Source organism: Xiphophorus hellerii, chromosome 6 (assembly GCF_003331165.1).
Source record: "Xiphophorus hellerii strain 12219 chromosome 6, Xiphophorus_hellerii-4.1, whole genome shotgun sequence".
Taxonomy (NCBI): Eukaryota; Metazoa; Chordata; class Actinopteri; order Cyprinodontiformes; family Poeciliidae; genus Xiphophorus; species Xiphophorus hellerii.
In genome coordinates, this window is record NC_045677.1 from 26,390,383 (window position 1) to 26,407,969 (window position 17,587).

At 38.2% G+C, this 17,587-nt stretch overlaps 1 protein-coding gene across 2 annotated transcripts in view; it reads right to left on the bottom strand.

Annotated features, from left to right (window-relative positions):
- Positions 1 to 900: 900 nt before the first annotated feature.
- The window catches only part of LOC116721756 (enhancer of polycomb homolog 1-like), a 36,576-nt gene continuing 19,889 nt past the window's right edge, over positions 901 to 17,587 (bottom strand). For both annotated transcript variants that reach the window (XM_032565684.1, XM_032565683.1), the window contains 12 exons: positions 16,159 to 16,304; positions 15,869 to 16,075; positions 13,718 to 13,866; positions 12,502 to 12,649; positions 12,260 to 12,424; positions 11,326 to 11,415; positions 10,095 to 10,243; positions 8,766 to 9,175; positions 5,361 to 5,476; positions 5,134 to 5,269; positions 4,205 to 4,556; positions 901 to 2,585 (listed from right to left, as the gene is read on the bottom strand). In XM_032565684.1, the coding sequence (XP_032421575.1) occupies positions 2,513 to 2,585; positions 4,205 to 4,556; positions 5,134 to 5,269; positions 5,361 to 5,476; positions 8,766 to 9,175; positions 10,095 to 10,243; positions 11,326 to 11,415; positions 12,260 to 12,424; positions 12,502 to 12,649; positions 13,718 to 13,866; positions 15,869 to 16,075; positions 16,159 to 16,304 (2,141 nt within the window). In that variant the 3' untranslated portion in view covers positions 901 to 2,512. The remainder of the gene's footprint in view (positions 2,586 to 4,204; positions 4,557 to 5,133; positions 5,270 to 5,360; positions 5,477 to 8,765; positions 9,176 to 10,094; positions 10,244 to 11,325; positions 11,416 to 12,259; positions 12,425 to 12,501; positions 12,650 to 13,717; positions 13,867 to 15,868; positions 16,076 to 16,158; positions 16,305 to 17,587) is intronic.

A 17,587-nucleotide genomic window follows, 5' to 3' on the forward strand; every position in this document is an offset into this window, starting at 1 on the left:
AGAGGAGTTGAAGAGACTTTATGGATGCAGAGACGGAGGAAGTTCAAACCTTTATCATCGGTCGTATTCCGACTTCCTGACTTTCAGCGACTTCCAGAACGACAGCAAATGCAAATGAGCTGGATTAGCAGTGCTAGCCAACAGACAATGGCGTCGTCCAGGACGTTGGAGCTGTTAGCATGTACAGCAAGTCTTTGGTCTGAAGCTGCTGCGTTTCCATTACTAATGTACGCAAAACTTAGTCGGAAAAAAAATAGTTTCGTAATTACGGGGTTTCCTTTATAAAAAACAAACCCCAATTAAAATTACACGTGAATAAATTTATTTACGTAGTAAGTCAACATAACCGCCATGATCCTCCAGCTACTTCCGGTCGCTTTCTTCGTGGTTTCCGCCGGCGGCAACATCCGCCAGTTGACGTGACTGGTTGGGGGTAAAAAGTCTACTGCAGTTTTACGAAGAAAAAAAAAAAAAAGTCATCCTAGCCCCAAAACTTTATCGATTTTTATTAATCCAAGTTTGCATTAAGCTAATTAATATTCAAAATATCAAATTGCGCAGTTACACATTCAATGGGAATAACCGGAAATCCTGCTGTCATCCACAAGGACTCTTAAGATAAATAATTTAATTACACTTTGGGATAAAGTTGTTTTTTTTGTCCTTTTACTTAATTGAGAAGGAATAGTGTCTTCCACCATGAAAACTCTGCAGTCACATTGAAAATCATTCAATTAGAATTGAATAATTTTAGCTAGTTGCTACTTTCCTTATGAAATCCAATGGAAGCAGCAGGGGTGTATTTACTTTTCCAAATTTAACAAGCTTCCCAAACTTGGAGGTAATTTACAGCAACATTTAGAGACAAACTGTAGACGACAAAAAACAAACGACACATGCTGGTCGAAACACATAATGCCCTGGATTTTTATTTCATTTTGTGACATTTCAAAAGGATTTCTTTTGTTCGTGTGTGTGGTGGTTGAGTCTACAAAACAACAAACGGAAAACAAAGAGTCATGAATCAAACTGGGAAACTGGAATGGTCATTGGGATAGTGGTACAGACAAAGAAAAACTACAAGTAGCCTTGTTCAGTACCAAACTCTTCACAGAAGAGAGCACTTTTTTTTTTTAGGTTTTTATTTTTTCCCAAATGAAGGCACCCGATAACATGTGGTTCATGGCCTTTCAGCCTTCAGGATAGCTTTTTTCTTTTTTAAAGTAGAGAAAACGTCTATTTTTTTTTCAATTCATACATGTTTGTTATTACATAGAGGCTGGAATGATAAATGTCAGTTACTGCATTTTTTTACTCCCTTATATATAGATATATATATATTTTGTTTAGAGCAACAAGTAACAAAAGAATGAAGTTTTTCCATGAGCAAATTTAAAATAAAAAAAGGGGGGGTGATACAAAAATATTTATTTAAAAAACAATGAGATGGAGGAAAAACAATGAAAAATGAGGCTGTCTAGTGAAAACCAAATGGTAAAATCATACAAAAGCAGCATCAGTCAATTAAAAAAAACTAATCATAGTGCTTAGATACTTCAGAAGCAGCAAAGACTTCTGGGAAAGTCTTCATCCCAATTGTTTTGTTACTTGTCTCAGGAATAAAAAAATGTATGGAAGAACTTCATGGAGGAGCTGATGCCAAACAAAGGCCTACCGGCCTGCGACGCCGCGGACTCAACACGACAAATGTGGTGGAACAAAAGAAACATGTTCAATATTTTTAAAAAAAATATATGTAGATGTAGCTAAATGTAGCAAAACACTGACTACAGCTTGGGGGCACCGGTGAGAGGTACAGTGTATTTAAAATTTAGCAGGAAAAAAAAAAGAAAAAATGACATGAATGGCGGGGAGAGGGAAGGTGGGGAGAAATAACTTTTTGTAAACACGGCACAATAAATAGATCCAACAGCAGGTTCTGCACCATGCATGTGATGACATACATTTTTCTGTGGTACAACTTTCACTCGTTATTTTTGCACCAGTTGCAGTTTGTCGTTTTCTCTTTTAATCTTTTTTTTCTTTTTAACTTTGTATCGAGTGCAAAACATCACAAATGAAGAATTCTGTATTCAAGTAATGTTATATACAAGAACGAGGGGCGGTGGTGGGGGGTATTTTGGGGCATTTAAAGGTGGGGCGGGGGTATTTATTACAAATATGCTGTACTGTACATATAATTGCCATATTAAGAATTTACAGACGATCTCTTATTAACAAACGGGGGGAATTATCTGAGGGGAGAAGAAAAAGAAATTTGTACGAGACGAGCATTGCAATTAAGTCCCAAAACGGTTGCCGTGGAAACCCAACCTTGCCGTGCTCATTCAGCCACCACTTGCATTCACGACTAAACAAAATGATGCATAGCACCTTAAAAAAAAAAAAAAAAAAAAACACAAAAAAAACAAAACAAAGAGGAAATAAAAAGCTGAGGGACGAAAACGGCGCCGCCGCCAGGTGACGTTCCCCTCGCAGCCGGCGGCGGAGGCTACGTGACTTCCATGGCCACTGTGTTCTCTGACAGACTGTTCAGTGCTGGCTTGTCTTGCTCCAGATTCTCCCTGAAACGGGACAAAGGAAGGCAGAGGAGCACCGTTAGCTTTCAGGTTTATTTGTTAAAGTGACACAAACATCAGGAAAAGTTTCAGTTAATTCCAGAATGAACTTTCTCAGCTTCTCATGCAGAATATATAAAAGTCTCACCTCAATATTTAGTTCAACAAACAGCATTAACGATTAATGTTTATGGTAGAAATGCAGGCTTCAACAATTATTTTTGTTTTTACTTTGATTTGAACTGATCTAAACCGTCTTTGGGAAGTTGCTTGTCGCAGTAGAGATGCACCGATGGATCAACACAACAGAAACCGGCTCATTGCTTAAAACAAGACAAAATGACTCGTTTTGGGTCCAACTACAAATTGAACCACTTGACTGATTTTTGCAGTTTCAATTAGCCAAAAAAAAGTATAAATCTGTCCAATTGCATTTCCACTTCAGCTGGTGAATATGGCTTAAAAATACAATTATTTTTTTAACACCAGATTCAATTTAAAATTTTTTTTTTTTAAATTGGATTGCTTGCTTTTTAAAACAAAAAATACAAATGGCAGAATATATTTACCGAAAACAGCTTTAATCATCCCTTCTGTTAATTGTATGACAGTATTTAGACCAGGCTACAAAATCTTTTAATGTAACAAATTTATTCTGGTAATAACTCTTTATCCTCCCATTATTTCAACTTTATTGTCATGCGACTTAAGTTATTTATAAACCCAAGATCTTAGGTATTTTATTAGTATACAGTTTATATATATATATATATATATATATATATATATATATATATATATATAAAATTGGGTATATTTTGTTATGCTGCAGTAACGAGTAAATCCACTGTGGGATTAATAAAGGACTAATCTGTTCTATTCCCAGAGGTAACATGGAGAAAAAACAGTCCGTTTTTATGCTCCTCTAATCTGAAACAAATATCCAGAAAACTGCAAAACTGCAGAAACACTGAGCTCCTCTAATCAAAGCTAAAATCTAATTTCAGAGTTGCCTTTAATTAGTAACAACATTCTGTCTTTTTTGGTTCTTGCTGTTTGATTTAGACCTGTTGCAATAAGCAATAAATGAATCGCATAATGAATTAAAACTAATTCAATAATTTCCATTTGCATGATCTTTGGTTTTACTTTCCTTCTTTCTACCTAAAGCTGGACGATAAAAATCTTCTGGTTTGGTGCTTTAGCCTCAACTAACCATTTTTGGAAGAACAATTTTGTTTACAGAGACTTCATAATTCATCTTATTTGTTGCTTCTGTTGTTCAGTGTATTTTGGATATTTAAAATTTGTTACAATGTTAAGCTTATTTATCTTTGAGAATGTGTTCTTGCATTATTATTATCAATATATTACTTTAAAATGGCCTCAAAAACAACATTGCTGTCTATCGTAATAATTTATCGTCCAGTAAAATTTATTGTGACAAATCTGCTCTACTTCTAGAAATTTAAAAACATTTAAATTCGGCCTTCAGCTAAAACCAAATCTGAAATAAAGAAAAGAAAGTTACAAAAATGTGAAAAGAAAAAAAAAAAAAAAAAATCAGTGCATCTCAAGTTTGCAGATTGTAAAATAATTTAAAGAACAAAAGATGTTTTCCTCACCTGGGCACCTTGTCCAGCGGGGAGGTGGAGGAGGCGGCCACCTTGGGTTTCTGACAGTTGGCGGTTGCCGCGTGGGCGAGCTTTAAGGCGGATGTCGACATGGTGGCGCTCAGCGTCCGTGGCGCGTGGATGCGCTTGCCGGTGGGGATCGCCAAACGGAGGCTGTTCTTTCCCAGCAGGATCTGAGTGGCGTTGGCGGGGGGGTGGGCTGTGCCGTTGTTGTTACTGGTGGCGGAGCCGAGGGCGGTGGAGCAGGGGTGGAGCAAGGCGGACGTCGGGGTGGCGCTGGGAGGAGCCGGGGCGGCGGGGGACGGGGACGCTGTGCTCGAGAGCGACAAGCCCTTGTAGACACCTGAGGTTGGGGTAAAAACGGGTGGTGGTGGGAGGGGCAGGAAGGCAACAAGGTGAGGGAGGAAGGGTTTGGAGATGGAAGTTGAAATTATCGACCGTCTTTTAGGGGAAAATGAAATAAATTCTACTTTTTAAAATGTTTTCAAAGGGGCCAGAAAACTGCAAAATACAAATTTTAAAAAATTACTTTAGGAACACTTGACTGTGTTTGAGTATTTAAAAAGGGACCAATCTGGGTCTCTGTCATTTTAATGTTCATGCACAAGATTTGTGCATTTTGTGATTCATTTGAGCAGTTGACTAGAAAACCCAGAAAATCACTGATTTGTTATGCGTGGTGAGGATTTTAAAAGAGAAAACTTACTTATGTCACCATCTATAAAATATTCTTTTGTAGTAAAAGCCCAGATTTAAGCAAGCAATAAAGGTTGCTTCTTGCTTCTCATCAGAATCCCAAATAAAGGAAGGCTTGGGGTTTCATAAATTCTAGTTTTCTGCTTTTATTTGATCTTTGGGGAAATTTTAGGCGTTTCATCCAGCGACACTCTAGGGTGGAGCGTTTGTGTCGTCGGCTGTACCTGAGGAGAGGACGCCATTGACTCCGCCTCCCAGGGCCAGCTCGTCCTTGGTTTTCAGAGCCAGCAGTTGTTCGGCGGAGACGAGGGCCGAGGCGGCGAAGTGAGCGCTGGCCTCGTCCAGCGTGTTCGCCAGACTCTGTGTGAGGAAGAGAAGGAAAGTTTAGGAGAAACCCAGCAGCTGAGCGCATGGCGGCTGCATGGCGGCCGCATGGCGGCGGCCTACCGACCTGTGTGCTGTTGGCAGTGCTGTTGGCTTGGTGCTGCTGCTGGATCTGCTCCAGCTGCTGCTTGTGCATCAGAGACAGCTGCTCCTGATGCTGCTGGTACTGTTCTGCTGTGAACGCTGAAACAGAGGAGAAAGTTAGCCATCTGGGAAAAACACACGTCTTTATACCACACTGAGATAAAATACTGCTGTATACCAATCCGGGTTACTTTGAGAAAAAAAAATGCTTCATGAAACATCGACTGCTGATTCTGGTTGTACGAAAGTAAAGAATCAAAGATGAATAGGAAGATTAACATGTTCGCAACTTCATTTAGATATTTGGCATGAAATGATTAATCGGATTACTTGTGTTAATTAATTCAGCAGCTGCAGGTACAACTGCTAGAAATAAGAGTAAAAAGAGACTCAACTTTTTTTTTATACTCGTTTAAAACTAAAATGATTAATCATGATTTATCAACTGTTGAATTAATCTGCAACAAAAATAATTGACTAATCATTAACGGAGTTTACAAACTCAGAAAAAGACGATTTGCTGAAAAAACAGAGCAGAAATTAAGCCAAAACTGCAACAAAAAATATACATTTAAACTTGACTTTTATCCACAGTCAGTTTGGAGAAAAACAAACCAAGAGCAACTCGGCAAACGCCTCAGTGTAAAAACATTGCAGAAATCACAAAAGGAAGAAACAAGTAGATTGTGTACTGAATTTGCCATTGGTTAGTTTAGATTTTGAAACATTAATCATCTCAAAACTTTTTGTTTCAGTCTGATTTTAATACTTTCCAACAGACAGAAAATGAAAAAGAAAGACCTATCCTCAGGTTATATGGTGGGAAAACAACCGTCCAACCTTTTCATTTAACTTGCGAAATGTGTCAAATATTTGCAGTGGATCCCAGTTTTAGTCCCTTTAAAAACATCTGTAACTGCCTATGTTTACAGGTCAAACACCAAACATGTCTTAGTGATATTACATACATAAATACACATGTATGTAATACGTACATACATATGTATGTATATATATGTATGTATGTAATATGTACATACACACACTTTTCATTGTTTGGGAATGAAAAGCTGTGAAACCAAACAGGTTCTCAAAACAACCAGCTAAACATCAGGTGAGAACTTTAATGTGTTTGGATCAAATCTTCATTCATCTCTTAGCGTTTCTAAGCAATCAGTTGGATTTCCCAGTGTGTGCAAACAGAACCAGAGTCGACTTGCGAGTGAAACCAGAACCTGTTCAGATGTAACAGCACATCTGGTGTAAAGCTAAAGCTAATCTTCAGAAGCAGGAATTCAATCACATCCAAGTCAGGAAAAAAAACATTAAAATCCTGCTGCTAGTAAAACATCAGCATTTTCCGTCTGACTCTTGGTTTTTGCCTCGAGTCTTTTGTTTTTTTTACTTTTTATTGATTTCAAAGTCTTGTTTCTCATGTTATGGAATAAAGCGGCTTCATGCTTCTCTGAAATATTGATTTCCTCTGTCCCCTGCCGACCCATAAGTTTTCTATTCCACAGCATCTGAGATTACTACTCCCTCTATTCTCCTAGTCAAACATCTGATGACATCTCCAGCATATCAAATTCCTCCAATCTAAAGTTTCTCCAGTTAACTCTGCACCGCTGTAGCGCAGCCTTCAGCAGAAGAAATCTGTTAATTTGACTCATGCCTGGGCATTTTCATTACCCAGGCATTACAGCTTCACACAGTTTGTGAAGCTGTGTTTGTGCAGCTTCACAAACATAATCAATAACCAAAAGCATGTAAAAACAATGTTTGCACCACCATCAGACCAGCTGCACCTGAATGCCTTCAGAGTGCAGCGTTTAGCCTGTGAGTCAACACAGCAACAGATCCAGAGTGCGTCATGAATTTATTCATCACATCCAGGTTTAATTGACACCTCTGGGATTGGGAGGGGAGCTCAAACTTAAAAACAAGAACCGATCCTTCACAAAGCAAATGGCAGGAGTCGAAGCCATTTGGTTCTGTAAACAAATGTAAAATTAAAGCAGATGCAGTAACATTGTTAAAATAACTGATATTGTTATATGACTGACACTGGAAGAATGAATTATTCAGATACTCGAGACAAAATCGATACAACCCGACTCATTTGTCCTTGCACAAATAGTCACACTTCTTCAACAGCAGCTTTTCACAGCTGATTAAACCAAAGAGCTGCTCAAGTTTAAAAATAACATGGAAAGAAACTCCAGAAAAAAATCGTGAGTAACACTTTTTGGACAAACAGGAAAAGAAAAAAGTTATTTTGGGATAAGTGGGGTTCCCCAAGGTTCATTCCTGGAGCCACTACATGTTTCCACTAGCTTCCACTAGCTAGCCATCTGGGTGAACCTTCAGAGCCACACAAAGACAGTTACAAAGTCGGCCTTCTATCAGATGAAAGACATTTCCAGGATAAAAGGACTAATCCCCCAACAAGAGAAACTCATCCATGGTTTATTTTTAGTCACATTTATTACTGCAACAGTGTCTTCACAGGTCTGCCTACACTGCAGCTAACTAATGCTAGTTAGCATAGCCACTGATGATGGCAGATAAACAGTTTTCCTGTAACAGTTAGTTGATTCTCTGCAATCTAGCAGTGAGTACATGAGGTTGATTGATAGCGCCAAGACCCTTCTCCTGGCTCTGATTGGTTGATTTTGGTCAGAGTGATGCATTTCTGGAGACAGCAACAGCAGCTCAGGTGTTTTTCACAGATTTGTCTGTGAATAATCTGTGCATTGATTTATCGGCACCAATTTCCTCAACTTTGGGAAATTGGTCATTGGCTGATACTTCCACGTCAAGCAGATCTTATCCACCGATCTCATCTACCTCAGCTCTGGGCCTCTGTGGTGGTGCAGGGGGTTAGCGCGCCCCACGTTTGGAGGCCTTAGTCCTCGACGCGGACGTCGCGGGTTCAACTCCCGGTCCCGGCGACCTTTGCCGCATGTCTTTCCCTCTCTCCCCGCCCTCTTTCCTGTCTACTGTCAGAAAAAATACAAGCCACTAGCGCCGCAAAAACTCTTTGGAGAAAAAAAGTGGAAAAAAAAAAATAAATCTGCTTCTGTCCTGTTCTGCAGTGAGAATTTTGTCTGACAGACCTGACCTGACCCACCAGGTCATGTTTGCACTTAATAATCACAGCACTGTTACCAACTCAGCAACTTTCTTGGCAACATTTCAAACAAAATTGGTATTAGCAAAAATCAGAATCGGCAGAGCAGGCAGTTTAAAGATTGGAAAACTGCCATCAGTGCAACTCTACAGTATAATCCGTCATGACATGGTGAGAGTTTCAACAAGTATGTAAAAAAAAATTTTTTAAATAAAAGTTACACACTGCAGCTTTAAAGAACCCTCTGAGGCTACTTACCAGCAACGGGTGTGGGAGGAGGGACCACCCTGGCCGGGCGCTGCAATCCGAACGGTCGTCGCCCAGCTGAGGCGGCGAGCGGGCGCTTCACGCCTCGACTGATCCTCCTGAACAGCGGCTGGGCGTTGTCCAGCTCGTGTAGTGGTAGTGTCCGAGGTCTGAAGTGCCTCCAGCGGCACGACTTTATATTAGACAGTATCTGGCTGAGGTCCGAGGAGGGGGGCGGCGCCGAGGGGGGGGAACTTCTGTCTGAGGTATTCGTTTCTGAGGTACCGGCGAGCGCGTCGGGAGCCGGCGAGCGTGAAGTCGCAGAGGGAGGCGGAGAGGCGGGCGGCGGCAGGTCGGGCGTCTCCGGGTCCAGTTGGTGGAACGAGTCGTCGTGGTCCGTATGCGCCCGGTCCAGCAACACCCTGCAGGCCCACAAGAACCAGTCAGGAAAAACTTCTTTTAATTAAATCAATGTCAACAGTTCATGTAACTAAAAAATAAAATAAAATAAGGAATCAGAATAATGTCTGCCCTCTATATTCACATAAAAATAAAATTAGCTTCTCAGCTCAGAAAACTATTACAGACCAGCACCGGTAGGAAAGTTTGGACCAATATCAATGTTGCTGTTATGGCAGAAAACTGACATTTTATATATTTCACTTTGATAAATTTGGAAAAAAGAAAAGCATCCAGAAACAAGACAAGATAAAAATAAATATCGGTTGTTTGTGTCGGCTCAGTTTTATTTATTGAACCGATACCGATGTTAGTGCCGATATAACGTGCTTCCCTATTAGACATATTTCAAATACTCAAACAAAATAAACAAATTCAACACCACATCGCTTCATGACGATGATTTTCAAGTTAATTTTAAATCCAGAAAGATTAAGATTGTTAAAGAAAAACATTTAATTTAAATGCATCTTTCTGAAGCAATGTTTTCTTATTAATTTCAGTTCCTTGTAAGTTATATTTGCTTTCTCTTTTTCCAAATCTGATGGGTAAAAATAATTGTCTTAATAATCTTAAGATGTTATACTCTATCAAACCATGACATTTCAATAAGTTTAACTGTGTAAATATTGGGTTTTTGTTATTTCTGTGTCCACTTGCAGTAATAAACGGCTTTCTTCTGAAAAAAATCAAAATGTAATCTATATACGTTTTACAGGTATTAACCCAAACTTCCACACAGAATGTAAAATATGGAACAATCATTGAGTTATACAAGTTATAGTTTAACTACATAAGATTTCCATGACATTTCTTTTTTCTGTATCTCCACTCTAACGTGATTGTGTTTCAGAAGAAATGTCGGCGTGAAGCAGAACCGACCTGCCGCCTCGTCCCACGCGCCGCCGCGCCATGCCCAGGCAGCGGCGTGGAACCGTCAGCGTAGTGAGGCTGTAGCGGAAGCGCGCTTCGGCCAAGCCGCCGTCCCACGCGCCGCTCCACGGCCAGCTGCCCACCAAGTCCGGACGGGCCTGGACACACAGAACAGCAGCGGTCAGACTGACCCGACCCTGAAGGGAACCACGTCTGCGGCCGATAAAAACCTCGACTGCAGGCTAACAACTGCAACGCTTCGTTTAACAGGGTTCATACACTTTTTCACACAGTAAAATTCAAGCATATTTCAAGAGTTTTCAAGGTAAGTTTTCTGACTTCTCCAGCACCTCACCCTGGAGATAAAAACACAAGAACTAAATAAAAAAGATTATTTAAATTCACAATCACATTCCTTAAAGTCATTTCAGGAAATGAAGTCAATTTTTTATTTATTTTTGTCTAAAACATCGTTTGGCAAAAAATGACTTAGGCCATCATGTTAGGAAAATGATGAAATATTATTACTGTTAATAGTTTTTGTGTTGTTATTCTACACTCTACAGCAGGCACAGGGTAAGCTTAATATATGGCAAAATTTTTATTTTGAAATTTTCTAATCCTTTATTTAATCAGGTAAACCCCGTTGAGATCTAGATCTCATTTTCAAGAGGGACCTGGGCAAAAAATTTGCAATACATAACAAATTTTTGAGGTGTTAGAAATGTCTAACACCTCATACACCTGATTGGTAAAAGGAACAAAAAAATCCTGAAATTTCACTAATTTTTTTTACGTTTAACAGACGATCAATTAGTCATTGAGAAATTAGGTATAATACTCATTACTTTGAAACAATCCAAATAAACGTTTCTGCTTGAATTATACAGAGAAAGTCACAAAACAGAATCTATAAAATTTGTTCTCTCTATGTTTTCTGGTGTTTTGCAAATAAAAATAACTTAAAGTATACAAGTAATTTTAGTCTGAATTAACTTTAGGTAGGAGAAATAAATGTGTTTCTGTCTTTATTACAAAAATATCTGGTTTCAACTCAACATTTTCCAAATTTTGTGTTTTAATCAAAAGTTCAATTGCACTTTATTACAAATCTGTGCAGTTTGAATATCAAGCACTTTCCAAACCTTGAAAGCACCTCATTGAAATTCAATTCCAGGATTTCCAACACCTGTTTTAGACGCGGTTTGTTCAAAGCTTGAGTTAAAAGTTTGAGGCTTACGGCGTAGTACTGGCAGCCGGCTCTCCTGCGAAACGCGTACGCTCCGTCAGGGTCGTTCTCCTCCTCCGCTTCCGAAGAGCCTGAGTGGAGCTGTGGGCAGAAGGGGTCAAAGGTCAGGCTTCCAGTCAAGTTCAAGGATAACAAGTGCATTCACCATGAAGTTGTCACTCTCAGAAGTGCAGAGATTTAAACTGAAACTGCACCAGAGAGAAGATGGGAATGATTTCTGACAGTTTGTTTTTGTGTTTAAACTAAACCCAATAATGTGGAGGTTCATCTTTCCTTCATTAATACAAAAATAAACCAAGACAAAAAGCGAGATTCAGGGCTTCTGCTCATTATTATTAAACGTTGCCTGACAGCAAAAGAACTACGAGAAAAAACTACATAGAAGAGTTTAAATAGTTTTACGGCCACAAAATTTAAGACCTGTGATTAACATATTTAAGGCCAACTTGCATTTTTTAAACAATGAATTTTAGCATTTTTAAGAATGTGTCAACATCCTGACAGTTCTTTTTTCCAAATTTGGAAACGGAGATATTTTCTCACACTTTAGTTTATAGAGCAAATATCTTAGTACATGTGAAATAAGACAAAACTAACTTTTCATCAAGTAATGGGAGCTTGTTTCAAGTACAAAATTTTACATTGATGAAAAAGTACTAGTTCAATTGGCAGATTATTTCACTTGTAATTTTTCATCAATATTACTTTTTTTTTAATTTTACTTAAAACATGCTCCCCAATACTTGCTGAAAAGTTACTTTTAAGTTAGTTTTGTCTTATTTCACGTGTACCAAGATATTTGCCCTATAAACTTAACCAAAATTATTTGGTAAGATTTTGTGTTTTTGCAGTGCAGACCTCGAGAAACTTAAATCAAACTCCATCGTTTGATTGCTGACGATGAGCTAACCCGTTAGCGCCTTACCTGGGAGTAGGGCTCGTCGTCGGAGCTGGGGAAGTCGTACTGGTTCAGGTCCTTGGCGTTGAACACGACCGGACCCGCGTGGTGGGCCGTTCCCGACGACAATGGCAACATCTTCGGCTTCTTCTCGTATCTCCTCTTCGGCCGCTGGGGTTCTGCCTTCTCGGGCTGTGAGAGCAAAGCGTTAGTACGACAACGTTCTGGCGCCGCTAAGGCTAACGCCACGTTCCTGACAGCAGCTTCACCTTGGACTTGTAGTCCTTGGAGTCCAGATGGTCCTGGTGTCGGTACTGATTGGTGAGTGGAACCAGGGGGATGATCTGCGGCCTCACCAGCGCCCGCTCAGCCAGAACCTCCGCCATTATTTCTCCACCAAAGTCCGACATGGAGTTTCTGGAGACGGAAATGAAAGCATCAGTACAGAGTTTCCACTCTGGAATATTTCAGAGTTTGAACACTTTTCAGTAAAATTCAAGAACTTTTGCAGGACCACGCTTTGGAGATAAAAACAATACAAATGAACTAAAACTAAGAAAAGAGTTTCAGTACACTTTTATATATATTATAATATATATACACCTTTATATATTTTATTTAGTACAGTAAATTCTTTTTGTAGTTTTACCATTTTATATCTGACAGCAGGAACAAAATTTTATGTTTTGAAGTGTTTCTCACTCACCCTGCACACCTGACTGATCCAAGAACGAAACACTAATTTAACAAAAAAAAATTTCAAAAATGTTGTTTAATGTTTAAAATGTTAGGTAATCAAAAGAGTTTCCAAAATGCCAGCTTAAAACCTTAAACTTAATTCAAGTCAAATTTAAATTCAAAACACTTAATTGATCCAAAAGAAAAACTAAATGTTGTTGTAACTCATTAATTCAAATCCGTCTAAGCTGTTATGATATTTAAATAAAAAGCTATTAGGAAGAATAAACTCGCATAGCACTGAAACAATTCAAAGAAACTATATTCCGGTAACTGACCTTCATTGTCAAATTAAATTATAACATATCGTCACTTTCCTAAAATAACTGTCCAAGTCATCTTTTACCAAAGGATGAATTAAGCAAAAAAAAAAAAAAAAAAAACAAGAAAATTTACACAATACACAAAGAAAGTTACAAACAAAATCTCTAAAAGTGTCCTTGCCAAGTTTTCTGGCTTTTAACAAATATAAATAATTTAAGTGATTCTAACTAAACTAAAACAAGAAAAAACAAAAAAAATGTCAGTCTTTTTATTAGGTATATGAAAATATCTGGTTTTAACTGTAAATTAATGTTTTCCAAATTTTTGCTTTCAACAAACGGTTTGTATTTTATTATTTGAGTGTCAAGCACTTTATGCAGAAATCAAGCACCTTCCAAACACCTGACTGGAATTTATAGGAACTCAGCTTGTTGCTTCGGTTCCGTTTGGGAAACAGAACTTTGGGTCTGCAGCGGGACTCACCGCTTCTCGACGATCTCCAGCGTGAGGTGCAGCAGCTCCCTCTTGCTCTTCTCTCTCCTCTTGATCATCTCCAGAATGGTGACGGCCCGGCTCAGGTCCCTGCGGAGCTTCAGCATCTTCTCGTACGACGCCTCGTCGTTCTTACGGTTCTGAGCGAGGAAAGGGAGACGCTGCTTTAGACAAACGACCCAGCCGTCAGGAGTTTGAACGCTTGTGAAAAAGATTAAAGGCTCATGTTTGATTCATGGCCCTCAATTAGGATTTAAGGCTCTGATAAATAAATGAACAAAACCACGAAGGTCTGATGACAAAAACATGGAAGCTGAGGCCTCAGACTGTTAACTTTCTGTATATAAATACTCAAAATTACTATTTCAGCTTGGATTTGTGGACAAATGTCAGTCACTTACAGAATAAAGAAAAAATTCAATACTTGCATAAATATATATTTTTTTAAAAAAAAGAGCAACCAGTAATTTAAGGAGTTTTTATATTTTCTAGAGCTGATTGGCCAAGTTACTTTTAAAACAATTGTCAGTTAATTTTTACCAACTCAATAACTGACTATTTTAGCAACATTTCAGATAAAATAAACAAATTGAATAGTTTTTTTTAAATCAGTTATCGGCCAGAATTGGAGCGCCTGTATTATAAACCCAACATGACTAACTATTTTATCCCAAAAAAATTTAATTGAACACAAATTTGTATTTCACTGCATGTTTAGTCTCATTTAAATTCAACTTCTAATTTCTAATAAAATCTGTCTCAGTTTTCCACAAACCAAACAGAATTTTAATTTTGTTTTATAATTAAATTCATTCATCAAAGCCTTGTTCAAAACTGAAAACTTTTTAAACCATGAATGGAAATTTATTTCTCGATTCCTCTGTCGCAGAGGGAACAAAAGCTGACATTTAAATCTCACATTTTCTGTTTAAGGATAAAACTAAAGCTGTAAGTTTTTCCATCTTATGTCTGCTTCATTTGTTCACGTAAACAAACCGTAACACTTAAATCACATCCAGATGTCTCATAACTGAATTAAAACGACTAATCAGACAGAAAAGGAAATCACCTCTGATGCTGATGTTGCTTTTGTTGCAACAAAAGCAACATAACAATAACAATAATAACAGCCTAATTGGTTAATTAGAAAACTATTGTGATAAAAACTCAAACTGGATTAAAATGCTTCAAATAAACAATAATATGAGCCACAGAGTCGGTCGTCTACATTAATCAGTAATTTAATGTGACCTAAACTATTAGATTTAAAGTTACTGCAGGTCTGATCCACTAACCAGCATTTCAGACGTTGAAACAGGAGTGTCCAAAGTCTGGTTCAGGGGCCATTTGCAGCCCTTGGAATACTTATTCATGGACCCCCATTCTAAAATCCAAAAACTGTGAAAATCTGGTTCTCAGTTCATTCATTTAATACAGAAGAACAAAATTTAGAATATTTTTAAGGGGAGATTGTTACTTAATTTTTAAAAATAGAAAACATTAGGTAAAACAAAGTTTTGACTTTTACCAGACACATTTTTCCCAATTTATTCTAGAGAGATGAGGACAAAATATTTTATTTAAAAGATAAAACACATATTTGGAAAATCTGTTTGTTTTTAGTAAAGACGATTTTATGTTTACAGATCTCTTTTCTACAAAAATCTAAATATGTTGTTTCGTCAAAAATACTTTAGTTTATTACTGAACAACTAAAAGTTAATTAAACTTTTTTTAAAAAGGGAAATATTTTTGTATTTTTGATTATAAAATAAAACCTGTGGCTCACAAATACTTTATATTTGGCACATTTGGCTACAGGTTTGAACACCGTCTAAATCTCGAACCGTATTTTTTACTTCACCATCAGGAAACATGTCAAAAGTTTCATCACTGACAGCAAGTTTCCCAGCAGAGTATACTCCACCTGTGTCTATTTTTAACTTTTTACGCGAAGGTAAGAGTTCACAAAAAGAACGAGGAGGAAACGGAAAAGAAAAAAGAAATCCAAGCAGGTGGAACTAAGTGCCTGTTTGTTCACAATAAAACACCTTCATGACTCAACAGCTTATGCAGTAAAAAAAAACCCCTAAAAGATGGAAAAACTTGCTGAAAACGAGTGCAGGGTTTTGGGAAACGAACCTTCCTGGTCTGCATCTTCTCGGTGCGCCGTCGGAATGCCACGTACGGGTCGCCGGTGCTGGAGCCGTCCCGCTTCTCCTGCTTGACGGTGGGGATCAGGGAGTTGGCCTTGCTGTTTTTCCTCTTGTGGCTCCAGTAGTCGAACACCTCCTTGATGAGCTCGTCGTCCTCCTTCAGCAGCAGCTTGGCTTCGGGGAGACTCACCGCCTGGGAGGAGAAGACACAAAAAAAACCCCCGACTCAGATCGCTGAATCTTTAGCGGCTTCCAGCTGCGGCGGTAAAATCTGACCTGCTGTCCGCTGCCTTTCTCCAGCCGGTCGATCATCTCTTCAAACTGAAGGCAGCTGATCTCCATCTTCTTCTTTAGCTTGTTGACGAAGGCCTCGTCGTCCGTGTCCAGGTCGTAGTCTGGCTGCTCCGTGTCCAAGCTGAAAGCTGAAAAAAAAACAAAAAACTATATATCAAACACGATTTTATGGACATTAAAAAACGGTTGTGAAAATTCCAACAATATTTCAGTCATTAAGCCGAACAAAAACAAACAGAAGCTCACAATAAAATGCAGTCAGTCTACTGGGCCAGACTAAGAAAAAAACGCAAGAGAATAAAGTCATAATATTGAGAGAGAAAAACGTTGTACGAGAAATTAAATCATGTAAGAATAAAATCAGTGTCACAAGTAGTAAAAAAATAAAATTAAATCGGAGAAAAAACTGACAACACAAGAATAAAGTCATAACAGAATAAAGTCGTAAGACAAAAAGTTGTAATATGAGAATAAAATCACAATATTTCCAGAAACAAAACATTAATATTAGTTGATTGAAGTGGTAATTTTACATAAACTGATACAAAAAATTTGAGATGCACAGATATGAAAATTTGGGCGGATATCAATATCCGCTATTAATACGCCAGTTATGGCCAATTTACTGTTATTGTGTACATTTCACTACCGTTTTGACACCGTAAAAAAACAACAACTAACAAACAAAAACACTCAACCAAAAACAAACAGCAACAAGATAAAAAATAAATATTGGTTGTTCTTTGTTCTTAACGGCCCAGTTTTATTCCTCAGTCCGATATAAATATCGGAGGAAGCCGACGTTAGTGCAGATATACCGTGCATCCCTACAAAAAAATTTAATTAAATGTGGAACGTTTGTGACGTTTAAACTTTGCCATCGGTTTTACAAGTGGAAAATACTTCAACATTAAATCATCATCAGACTTTGAAACAATAGTGCAAACAACTGCATCCATTTCAAAGAAAGAACCCCAGACTTAATCTTGATAACCATTGAAGCTTTGCTTTGATTAAAACAACTTTAATTTAGTCATTTTGATCTTTTAGAACATTTTTCTGCATTAATTTCTCAGATAATTCCTCATCCAGGCCAATTATAACAAGCCGACTCAAACCGTTTCAAACAACCATCTTCAAATATCCAAAACATTATAAAGAAACCAGGAAGCATTGTGCTATGAGGTCAAAGGTCAAACTAAGTACAGGCAGCAGCTCCATTCATCAGAAACAGAGCAGCACAAGGAGACCAAAACAACTGGGGCATGCCGGACATCATAGTCTGGATGATCATCAGGCTTAATTACACGAACTTTGACCTTTTGGATAAATGACGGATTAATTGCTGCAGCTAATCAAAAGCAGCACTGCGTTTAGCTATTAAAATGTTTTTAGGCAGTTTGCCAAATGT